The 11,953-nt window shown below is 53.1% G+C and overlaps 2 protein-coding genes across 2 annotated transcripts; one reads left to right on the top strand and one right to left on the bottom strand.

Annotated features, from left to right (window-relative positions):
• Positions 1 to 2,354: 2,354 nt before the first annotated feature.
• Positions 2,355 to 2,927, bottom strand: LOC130490914 (translation initiation factor IF-2-like). The gene has a single exon (XM_056864716.1). The coding sequence runs from the start codon at positions 2,925 to 2,927 to the stop codon at positions 2,355 to 2,357; it is 573 nt and encodes a 190-aa protein (XP_056720694.1).
• PTGES3L (prostaglandin E synthase 3 like) lies at positions 2,926 to 11,209 on the top strand. The gene is made up of 7 exons (XM_056864718.1): positions 2,926 to 2,933; positions 3,076 to 3,189; positions 3,372 to 3,438; positions 5,186 to 5,284; positions 5,880 to 5,969; positions 8,989 to 9,046; positions 11,106 to 11,209. Exons 1-7 carry the CDS (start codon positions 2,926 to 2,928, stop codon positions 11,207 to 11,209), a joined length of 540 nt encoding a protein of 179 aa, XP_056720696.1.
• The last annotated feature ends 744 nt before the right edge of the window (positions 11,210 to 11,953 follow it).

The raw sequence follows: 11,953 nt of genomic DNA on the forward strand, positions 1-11,953 counted from the left end.
AGCCAAAGATTTCACACACACACACACACACACCCCTTGCACGCTGGCTAGAGAAGTTCCATAGCCCTGTTCTTCTTTCGCTGGTAAAAAAGATAAGGAGAGAAGCCCACCCCCTCCCTTTCCCCTGGAAGTAGCCTATCTGTGAGGAACTGTAATGCTCCATTTCTGTGTGTTTCTGTTTTTGCTCGTATAAGCAGCAAAGCAGACCTTTGCTAACTTTGGTTCAGGCTGTTGGTGTTGTAAACCCTAAGCAGGCCCCAAGCTGGAATGTCACGCTGACTCCCATTCCCTCCCCACCTCCTATTCCTCCTGCTTCCCCTGACCTTGGCTTCGGTAGATTGCATTAACGAGCTTCTTGGGAACTTTTGATGTTCATGTGGGAGGCATAGTCTGACACTGTTATCTCATTGTTCTCAAAACATGTAACTGACATCTGCTGTATAGAATTGTTTGTAATCTTACCCTTTCCAATAAACTTACCTGTTTCTGAATGGTCGTCTGAGCAAGTGATTTTATGGAAACTGCCCAGGGAGGCTGGAAAGCCTTACACTATCAAAATTCTTACAGCCGAATCAGCTGACAGGGAAAAACGGAGCCTTTTCCAAAGACCCAACTCAGCCTTTCTTTTCTTTTCACTGGACGTCTCTGCTGGGGGTAAGATGTGTGTTGAACACAAGAGCACTAATCAACTGGGGGGGGGGTCAGCCTGATAAAACAGCTAGCTGGCTTTTGGAGGTGTAGAAGTTAGTGGGGGCTAAAAATCTGCTTTTCTCAAAACGTTCCCTGAAAGGAACTTGCGTTTGGAGGGCTGATTTAGACTGTTTTCTTCTGTCTGTTGAGGAACGGGATGAGTGGGACTAGGAATCACCTCCCTTCTTTTTTTTTTTTTTTTAAAAAAAACCTTTTGCAGCCAGCCCCCACCCTCTGCCTATCGCTTCAGTTTTGTTTTTTGCAAGGAGGGGCTGCATATTTTGAGCCGTCTTGGCTGTAAAAGCGGGGAAGAAAAAACAACTTTAAAAAGAGCAGGGCTTGTTTGGGGGGGGAAGGGAGGGGGGAACTGACAGCTGGTATAGTTTTGCCCAGCTTGCTGCTAAAAACAGGAAGGCGCTCATTAAAAGTAACTCGTCTGTCTTTGAGATAAGCAGCTCTTTTTCGGCTGAAGGATTTACAGCTGGGGGGGAGGGGGGAGCTGTAGGAGCTTACGTGAGGAGGGGGAAAACGTTTGGGTTTTGGCCTGCCAGCCTGCCTGCCTGCCTCTCTCAAGACCTCTTTCTCTGTCTTGCCTGGAAATAGCAACCCTCTTTTGCATGGAAGGCAGTCTGCTTTTTAAAAATCTAAAGTGGTGGGGCTTCTCTCCTGGGCTAAAAAACAGTTCTTTTTTTCTGATGTGGGGAGGGGGAATAGCTTTCACCCCTCATAAAAAGACGTCTGCATAAGCACCCTCAGGCCAAAAAAACCCAAAAAACTCCTGGCTCACTCCTAGTCATAAAAAAACCCACTTGTTTGGGAATCTCCTGGCTGGAGGTGGTTACCAGGAAAAAGGGCTCTTTTAAAGCCTCCACACACACTATAAGGATGTCTCCTTCTCTACCCCGCTGACCTCTGATTACCACCTCACAATCAAAGGGGGAATAGGAAAAACACTGTCTTCTGTTCCACTCTATATTAAATAGGTTTTTTTTTTTAATGGCTCCTTAGAGCCTTGCTCTCAAACGGGGGGGGGGGGGGCAGCCTCTTCTCTAGCACGCTGACCTCGCAGGCCAGACTCGGTAATGCACCCCTCAGACAAAAACGCTAGAATGAACTCGTCCTCTGGTTCATAAAGGTAAGGGCTTGGCCACACACACACACACTGCCTGCCAACAGCTGGAACACGTGGTCCCACCTACTCATAGTCACACTGCACACACATACACACACACACACACACTCGAGGGGGAGGGGCTCTGGGGGGGAAGGGCCCTGCAATTTTTGACACCTGAGTTTGATGGAAGGTACCATCTACTAGACACTACTTCGAAGGATAACAAAAAGAAGGTTGTATTTCAGATATGGTTTTTAATAATGCTCACTATAAATAATAAAACTTTAGATAATAGACATAAATATTAACAAAACAGGAGAGATTGTTCAATTTTCTTCCTTGTGTTTGTCAGTCCCCAACCCATTTTCTGGTCCTTCACTTCCGAAAATGTAAATAATTAAAATGGATGAACTGAACTGCAGATTCCCCACCCCTTGGTCAGGCGGGCAAATAGTTCTTCAGCCTCTTTGCTATGGCAGGGTCTAAACGGTCTTTTGGGGGCAGCAATTTCAGCATTCTTCTTTCCAAAGAAACTGCTGGGTCCGTCTCATTACAATCTCTGCAATGAAATAACACATCCATGAAATCCATGAGGATTTGTCCTCCCTTTTTGCGCCGTGGTGTTGGCCACAGAGCAGTGGACCTGTGCCGCTTGTGGTGGAATCCGTGGCTCTGGACCCGAGAGGCGCTTTTGCCGGAGGCGCGGCGCTTCGGACCGGTCCGGGTTCCGCGCCACGAAGCGCTGGCCGGGGGGGCTTCGGTGGCGCTGCCCGCAGGCGAAGGGGCCGGATGGGCGCGCAGCCCCGCGGGGCCGGTCCTTTGCTGCAACGTGAACAGTCGCTCCGCGGAAAGCCCTCCGGCTCCGACGGGCCCCCCGCCCGCCCTGGAGCTGAGCCGCCCTCGGCCCCCACCCAGAAGGCGGGCGCGGGGCCACCGACAGCCCCTCCTCTCCCCCCCTCCCCGGGGGGTCTCGACGGCCGGCCGGGCAGTGACTGGCAGCGGCAGCCGGCCGAGGGAGGGACGGAGGGAGGGAGGGGACGGAGGCAGGGGGCTCTGGGCTGGGCGCCGCCCGGTCGGTCGGTCGGAGGGGACGCGACGCGACGGGACGGGACGGAGGGGCCATGGCCCGGTGAGCGCCGCGGGGGTCGAGGGTCTGCCCGCCTGAGGGGAGGGGGCGTCGGGCCATCGGCGGGGGGGGGGACCGCCCTGCCCTGCCCTGCGCTGCCCTGACCGGCCCGCCCGCCCGCCCGCCCGCTCTCGCCCCGCCGCAGCCCGGCCGCCAAGGCCGTCTGGTACGACCGGCCGCGCTACGTCTTCGTGGAGTTCTGCGTGGAGGACAGCAGCGACGTGCGCGTCGACCTCGGCGACCACCGCCTGCGCTTCAGGTGGGGCCCGCGGCTCGGGACGGGGCGGGTGGGTGGTGGGGGGCGGGCGGGCGGCGGGGCCCCCTCCCCCCGTGCCGCCGGCAGCCCTCCCTCCTCGGGGAGCGGCGGGCTGCTGGCGCGGCGCCCCGGCTGCAGCCCGCCCGCCCGCCTGCCCGCCTGCCCGTCCGTCCGTCTCTCCGCAGCTGCAAGAACGCCGACGGGCTGGAGCTGTGCAACGACCTCGAGTTCTACGCGCGGGTGATCGCCAAGGTGAGCGGCGGCGAGCCAAGGGCCTCTCCCGCTTCTGCCCCGACGCCTCTTTCCTCGGGCGCCCTTTCCCCTCCCCGCTCGGCGCACGGGGAGCCCGCCCAGTTGCGGCCCGGTGCCGTCCGGGGGTCCCCGGCCTTTGGGAGCGGGGGGAGGGGGGGCGCCAGCCACAGCTTCGCCTTGGTCACTTGGGGCAGCTGCCGCCGAAGCAACATTTGCAGAACTGCCCAGCCAATGCAATCTCGCATGACCGCGCGAAGCTGCCTCCTCCGGAATCCAGACATCGCTCCGTCCCAGCGAGCCTCGTCTACTCAGACGGCAGCGGCTCTCCGGGGTCTCCGGCTGGGGTCTTTCCCATCCCCTGCCAGCCTAGTCCCTTAACTGGAGATGCCACCGGGGATTGAACCGGGGACCTTCTGCGTGCCCAGCAGAGGCTCTGCCGCTGAGCCACGGCCCCTCCAAAGGCCAGTCGGAAGCCTTGCTGGGCAAGCCCTACAAATACTTGGTGGGCGCCAGAAAAGGTGTTAGCGCATGCCATGGCACCCACAGGCGCCACATTGGGAATGGGGGGGGCAATAAAAGTTGTTTCAGCTAGCAAAATGGCCATCGTTAATTGAACCCCTGTAGGGATTTTTGTGTCCCCGATCACTGAGGATGGCACCTGGTCTTGCACTCCATGTGTTGGTCCACCTGGAGGGTGACAGGAGGACAGAAATGGCTTCTGTTTGGAAAGAGACAGGCTGGGGCTGCCGCTGCTGCGACTGCTGGCTTGAACACCGATCCGTGCAGGAGTCTGTGCCCTGCTTCCTCTGGGCCAGAAGAGATTTTCCATTTGAGAATACCTGGGGTGGAGGAGGGCAAGTGGGAGGTGGGGATGCCAGGGCTCAGCCCTGGACCCAGGAGATCCACCTCCACATGTGGCTGAGGAGCCCAGGCGGTTCCCCTCTTCAGCTGAGAGAAAACTGGCTGCTTGCCTCCCTTCAGTGTAAGAGAAAGCCCTGGGTATTTCTCTCCTGTCGCCCATTCCGGGGCAGCAGGAGGGCGCTCTCTGCACTCTGTCCTCTTTCTCCTGAGTTTGGGGATGACTCTTGGAAGGGTCAGTGGCAAAGGTAATCTGTTTCTATGGACCAGGCAGTGGGGAAGATGCCCCCTGGTGAACAGAAGGTGTTACATGGATTGCATTCCTGGTTTCTGGCTTTTCCCTTTCACCACATGGGGTTCAGGCACTTTACTGTCAAAGCATACCATCTGGGAGCCTGCAAAGAACTGGGGCAGGGGCAACAGTTTGAAAATGCCCATCCTAAAACATCCCCTCCCCCAGATTCTTTCTTAGAGCCTAACTACACATATCTACACTCCTATCCAGGTCTTGGCAGTCAGATGTGTGCTGCCAGGTCCTGTGTTTGGAACTGAATTCACAGGCGCCTCCCTCTTGGTTCTTGCATGTCAGAATGATGATTGTTTGGCTTTCAGTAGATTGTGATTCATTTGTGTTGCTTATTTTGGCTGCCAGATGCCATGAAAGTATTTCAAAGAATGGGATGTGCATTTCTTAAATAAACGTGATTAGAAACAAGGCAACACAATTTACTTACTTAGGGTATTTCTATAGCCCACCTTTCCCCTGATGCAGCTTTTCATTGTGAAGTAGCTTGAGCCACCACACCTTATCAAAAACGAGGGCCTTGAAGGAGCTGTTTGTTGTGATTGCCGTCAGCCTGCTCTTTCTCTCCAAAACACTCTCTTGCAGGATTCCCAGAACAAGCGCTCGGGCCGATCGATCACTCTCTTTGTGCGCAAGTGGAAGGACAAAGTTGCCTGGCCCCGGCTCACCAAGGAAGAGTCGAAGGTGGGGGGGGGGGGCTCCCGCCTCTGTCCCTCCCGCTGCACCTGTGCAACGGAGCTTTGGTTGACAGAAATGCTGGGGGAAAGGGGGAATCCGTTGTGCTGAGTTGGACTTGAATGCCAAACCAAAAAGAAGACTGGGACTGGGTGATGCACCTCATTCTCCCAATCTCCATTTTATCCTCACAACAACCCTGTGAGATAGATTAGGCTGGGAGAGAGAGAGTGACTGGCCCCAGGTCACCCAGTGAGCTTCATGGCAGAGGAGAGATGTGAGCCTGGCTCTCTCTGGTCCTAGTCTGATCCTCTAACCACTAGGCCACACTGGTCCAAGGGGAGGTTGCCATTTGGCTGCAGTGAGCCCTCAAGGAGCTCTAGGCAGTGGTGCTGATGGGAAGGGGCCAAATAGACCAGAATGCTTGCTTGGGGGGGGTGGGAGGAAATCTGGTGGGGGGGAAGGGCAAAGTTGACTCCTGCAGAGGTCAGCGCTGTCCTCCTGTGTGTGTGGGCAATCAGGATGGCCCATTCATGTTTGGCAGCTGGGCTTTGCCAGTGCAGAGGGAGCCGTGTGGTGGTGTAACGGTTGGTCTTCCTTGCAGCCGGCTTGGCTCTCTGTGGACTTTGATAACTGGAGGGACTGGGAAGGAGACGAGGAGGTGGAGGCTGCCATGGTTGAGCAGTACGCAGAGGTGAGTCCTACAGAGCCAGGCTAGGCCAAGCCTCTGAGCTCCCTTCCTGTCAGAATCCGCACTGCCCACGTTCTTGGGGAGCAGCCTTGGTCCCTGCCGTGCCTCTAGATGACAGCATCTCCAGCTTCCTTGAGCAATTCTTTAGAGGCAGTGGGAATAGCGAGGCTCTCCTCCAGGCCGGTGCGTGGTTGGCAAAGCCCAGTTCATGTGACGGGCAATTGCGTTAAGCTGAAGCAATAGTTAGAGAATTATACCTCTTCTGCCAGAAGGCAAGATTGTCTGGGGATTATGCTTGCTTGCAATTGCCTGATTTATATATTCTTTTCAGTGTGCAAAGTGCTTAGCAACATTCATTTACACTTGCATTAATCCCCTTGAGGCAAACTAGAATTTAAAAAGGCTTGTCAAAAATTAAATCTATAATCTGTGGCAAGAAAAGCTGATTTTCTGTGACTAGTGCGTATTATGCAAATATGCACCTACGTATTTTGTCATGGGGGCTGCGCATTTTGTGATGACCACAGAGTCCGAAGGCTAAATTCTGCGCTGGTTCGCAAGGCTCCTCTTCTGTGTACATAACCCTGCCAGAAATCCAAGGCCGTCCAGTAGTCTTTATAGCTAAGTGCACAGTCTGAGCCTGAATTTCCCATAGTGAAACTCAGCCCCTTATTAACTAGCCCACAGAGTGTGAGCTACGTTGCATGATTTTGTTTTATGTATTTAAGTATTCACATCCCACACTTATCCCCACAAGGGGGCTTGAGGCAGCTCACAAGATCCAGCGGTACAAAGTGTAAGATCATTGAAAAGTCTAGTAACTACATCAAAACCCTACCTAAAAAGCTCCATCTCTCACTTTCTCCTGAAATTCAGAAGGGAGGTGGATCTTCTGACCTTTTTTGGGAGGCTGTTCCACGGGGAAGGGGCCAGGACAGAGCGCGGCCAAGACCTAGCCAAGATGCCCGTCGCTGCCCTGCATTCAGGGACTGTTGGCCAGAATCTTGTGATCCTGGAGGCTGATACGGGCATGGGTGGGTCGTTCAAGTCTGCAAGCCTCAGGCTGTGAAGAGCTTTAAAATGAAGCTCTGGCACCTTCCTGTGGAAAGAAATGGGATGCAAACAGATGTTTTGGGTTCAAAATGGCAAGATCTTGGCAAAGGATAAGCTGCCCTTTTTTGCGCCAATTGTTGAGCACAACCACTAAGTCAGCTGAGTGGTTAGTCAGCTGAGTCTAGAAAGAAAGATAATTTTCATGCCTCATACAGTTGAAAAAAGGCACTTTCTGCTGTTGTACTAACCTGTTTCTCCAGCAGTAATGTGGGATCAAGAAGCACCCAAGGGCTCTTAACCAAGTCAAGCAATGCCTGACTGACTTCACTTAAAATAGCCAACGTTCCCAACCAGCGTCACCTCTAGCCCCATGCTGATTACTCATTGCACGGGGAAGGAGAGTTGGCACAAGCATGCTGGCCCTCCCCTCCTGCCTCCACACCACCGTCAAATCATCTGCATGGCACAAATGTGTGGCCTGCCTGCACGGGGCTTCTGTCTTGTCTGTTGGCTGGTTGCCCCTTAATCACAACCTCCAGGTGATGGCCCAGGACAGAGAGGGTGGCCTCTGTGGGCTTGCTGGAACAGATCCCCTTTTGTGGCTGGACATAAGTATTGCAGGATAACACCAATCCTTGTGGGACCCTACAAAAGAAGCCCTATATTGCAGATTCAGAGTGGCTAATATAGTCACCTGTGTGCAGTCTGCTGAGAGACTGAAACCACTCAGTGGCCATGCCCAGGCGCAGTCTAGGTGCCTTAATAAGACAGAATGGTCTGCCGGGCACCTGAAAGACACTGAAATCCCCAGTCATCATAAATAGTGTGAATCAGCTGAGATAATCGTAGTGCTGGAGAGCCTTCTGTGCCACTTTCGCCATCACCTTGTTGGCACCCTTTGTCCTCCTTGGCATGAGTGCCCCCAGTCCACAAGTCCTTTTGATATTCAACTCCACTAGCAAACCAAGGGGCCTACGATAGCCTGGGTCAGTCTTTGCAGGTGCCCTAGCAGCTGGGAAGTTCCCCGCTTGGCTGGACATGGCTGCCCCACGACCAACACCCTGGCAGAGTCCCCCACCCCAGGCACAAGATCGGCCCAGCCAGCCCAAGGCCAGCTGGACCAAGCAATGCGTAACCGGCAGGGACCCCCAGCCTGTCCTTGATGAGAAGCGCCAGGTTCGTACCATCAGAACTGGTTCTTGGTGGTACTGGGAGCCTGGGAAAATAGAAAGACTCATGGAGCATTTTGGCAACCCCCACCCTCTCCCCAAAATTCCACTTCACACAATAACAGCCACTCATCCTGCCAGCTCTGCAGCCATTTCTAGGAGGAGGTCATAGACAGAAATAATTTCCAGTAACTGACCTGGCCTTATACAGCATCATGCCAGGAAAGGCGGGGAGTTGAGATCTCCATTATCCACATGCTTCAGTGTGTGCGCGTACACACACACACACACACACACACAGTTGCCCTTGGCCGCCTCTGCAGCTGGAGCAGCAGCTGCTTGGGGTCAGCCTTCCTTCCCTGGCCCAGTCCGTTACACAGGAGGGAGGGGAAGCAGAGGCAACCCCCCCCCCCGCTCATGTTGCCAGGTGTGGATGACGATCTGATAATGGCAAATCAGTCTGTGGCGCTGAAGCTATGCATGGGAAGCAGGAAGCAGGAAGTGGTGAGCATGACTGAGGTTGCTCCCCCAGGCTGTGACAATCGTACTAGACTGCAAAATGTGGATTTCTTCCTCTAGCTCAAGGTCTGAGACAGGGCAGGAGATGCCAAAAAGGAGAGGGCCAGGGCAGAGCATGAGTGTGCCCACCAGCCCCATGGTGTCTGTTCCAGTGCACAAAGGCAGCAAGCCAGAAGCAGAATGCCAAGCTAGCCCCCTCCCATCTAGAGGAAGGGGAAGAGGGCCTTCTTCTGAGAAGCCATGCTGGAATCCTCACCGAGAGTCTTTCTGTCCCCCTCTAGCTCATGCAGAAAGTCAGCACAAAGACAGCGCCCCCGGCCATGGATGACCTTGATGTAAGTACCACCTTTTTTCATGGGATAATGAGGGACACACATGCGTGGCCTTTGCAAGTGCATGACTAACTCGGCTACACACAAGCATGAAGTAAAATCACAAAAAAGCAGAGAGGAGGCAATTCCAGATATTCCATTATATGGGCTACGAAGGCATAAATAAATGCGGCACAAGCAAAAAATTGTTCCCTGCAAAAATACCAAAGTGGAACCAGCCCAGCAGGTGCTTGCTGTTCTAGAATCATAGAGTTGGAAGGGGCCATACAGGCCATCTAGTCCAACCCCTTCCTCAATGCAGGATCAATCTAGAGCATTCCTGACAAGTGTCTGTCCAGCCTCTGCTTAAGGACTGCCAGTGAGGGGGAGCTCACCACCTCTCTAGGTAGCTGACTCCACTGTCGAACAACTCTTACTGTAAAAAAAAATTGTTTTAGTATCCAGCTGGTACCTTTCCGCCCTCAATTTAAACCCATTATTGCGAGTCCAGTCCTCTGCTGTCAACAGGAATAGCTCCCTGCCCTCATCTAAGTGACAGCCCTTCAGCTACTTAAAAAGAGCAATCATGTCCCCCCTCAGCCTCCTCTTCTCCATACTAAACATTCCCAACTCCCTCAGCCTTTCCTCACAGGGCTTGGTCTCCAGGCCCCTGATCATCCTCGTCCCTCTCCTCTGCAACCACTTGATTCTGTCCACATCTTTTTTGAATTGAGGCCTCCAGAATTGCACATAATACTCCAGGTGCGGCCTGATGAATGCAGTGTACAGCAGAACTATGACATCTTGTGATTTGGATGTTATGCCTCTGTTGATGCACCCCAAGATCGCATTAGCCTTTTTGTCACTGCATCACACTGGCTGCTCATATTTAACTTGCAGTCCACCCACACACCAAGATCTTGTTCACACACACAGCTACCCAGAAGTGTATCCCCCATCCAGTATGCAAGTCCCTCATTTTTGTTACCCAGATGTACAACTCGGCACTTATCCTTGTTGAATTGCATCTTGTGCTCATCCACCCACTTTTCCAGTGTGTCCAGATCTCATTGAATTCTATCTCTGTCTTCTGGTGTGTTTGCTGCTCCTCCCAATTTGGTGTCATCTGCAGATTTACTGAGTAGTCCCTCCATACCCTAATCCAGAACATTTATAAAAATATTGAAAAGTACCGAACCCTGTAGCACCCCACTGGACACCTCTCTCCATTCAGATGAAAAGGCTCTGGACAGCCCCCATGCAAAGGGCACCCCAAATATATGGAGGTGGGTAGATTAAGGAGGCAGAAAACAAGGGATCACTAAAGCGACACACTACAAACGAGAAGGGCAGGAGTGGAGGAAAAGAAAAATGTGGTGGGAGAAGAGATTGCTGGAGCCACAGCTGGGAGTGGGAGAAAGTTTGGGGCAGGACAGAGGAGATGATTGCTATGGGTGAGTAGAAGCAGCACTGGGGAGGAGGAGGCAGGGAAGGGCTCGGGAAATATAGAAAATGGAGCCCATTGGAAGGTGGGAGGGAAAGAAGAAGAGTTGGTTTTTTATATACCGACTTCCTCTTCCACTTAAAGAAGAATCAAACCAGTTTACAATCACCTTCCCTCCCCCTCCCAACAACAGACACCCTGTGAGGTAGGTGGGGCTGACAGAGTGTGACTGGCCCAAGGTCACCCAGCTGGCTTCATGTGGAGGAATGGGGAAACCAACCCGGTTCACCAGATTAGCGTCCACCGCTCATGTGGAGGAGTGGGGAATCGAATCTGTTTCTCTAGATTAGAGTCCACTGCTCCAAACCACCGCTCTTAACTACTACACCAGGCGACTCTGCCTGTCTATCCCGCACACTGGCTTTCATTGCTTGACTGTGCTGTGCTCACTGACTAAAGAGAGCAGTTCAGTGCAAAGGGGTATGTTCTCTAGCTTAGAAGTGACTTCCAGGCTTCTCCAGAAGCCAGAGTAGTAGCCAACTGAAGGGCCATTAGCATCACCATTTCCCTCAAGAGCTTTTACAGGCCTTGCAGAATATGATGAAATGAGGTGCTGATCTGTCTCTGTCCGTCTTTTTCCCAGGACGATGTCTGAAAATCACAAGCCCCAGAGGGAAGCTCGTCAACCAAACGTGGTGTCGCCTCATAGTTCTGCTCCAAGACATCCTCTGGGGGTGCCAGGGCTAACTCAAGACCGAGATGCGCTTACTTGGATGTTCAGCTGTGCTAGATGGGCAATGTTGTGACCACACCTCCTGGCCTTCTACCTGTATGGCACGCTGTTGCCTAGTTCTGTTTGGCTTCTGCTTTCCCTGCCAGCATCCCCACCCCATTCCAACTCTTTACAACCTTCCTTCTTCATGTCTTCATTCCCCGCCCCCCCAATGCCTTAGGGATGTTGTGTATAAAGGTGGGAAGCTATTCAAAACTCTGCCAATAAAGAATGATAATAAATCTGATCTCTGTTAGCTGCCATCCATTTTTGCAGCGAAGAATGATCTTGGTTAGTCTTAAGTGGTGCTGGGCTCAGAAAGGAAGATTTCCTCCTCTTGACTGCCGCACAAGCCAAAGAAAGCACAACACTGACTGGTAAGTCACTGTCTCAGATTGGAGGAGTTTTAATTTGTTCTTCTTTAACTGTTGCAAGCTACAACAAAGGGGTGCAGGATTAAGGCAGACCCTCCCGGGCACAACCACACTGCATGAACCCAACATCACCAAGCTCTCCCCAGGCCCACGAAGGGGCAGTTCGGAAACGTGGGCAAAATGGTAGGCATGGAAGAGGCTGCAACAGAGCAGTCCTACACATAGCGGTGTCCTGCTCCTGCTGGAGTCAATGGGCTTAGAAGGTGGTAACCCTGCTGCGGGCTGCCCTGAGTGTTCATCGTGACAAAAAGTTGGGATCCAGCTGGGATTGCTGCTGGCCCAAAC

The sequence above is a fragment of the Euleptes europaea genome, chromosome 18 (genome assembly GCF_029931775.1).
Source record: "Euleptes europaea isolate rEulEur1 chromosome 18, rEulEur1.hap1, whole genome shotgun sequence".
Classification (NCBI taxonomy): domain Eukaryota; kingdom Metazoa; phylum Chordata; class Lepidosauria; order Squamata; family Sphaerodactylidae; genus Euleptes; species Euleptes europaea.

What these genes read in the sequence shown, in the direction of transcription:
- PTGES3L (XM_056864718.1), top strand. An exon ending in GACCACCGCCTGCGCTTCAG is followed by an intron (nt 3,190 to 3,371) that starts GTGGGGCCCGCG and finishes GTCTCTCCGCAG; the next exon opens with CTGCAAGAACGCCGACGGGC. An exon ending in TGGTTGAGCAGTACGCAGAG is followed by an intron (nt 5,970 to 8,988) that starts GTGAGTCCTACA and finishes GTCCCCCTCTAG; the next exon opens with CTCATGCAGAAAGTCAGCAC.
- LOC130490914 (XM_056864716.1), bottom strand. Translation starts at nt 2,927, where the DNA reads ATGGCCCCTCCGTCCCGTCCCGTCGCGTCGCGTCCCCTCCGACCGACC.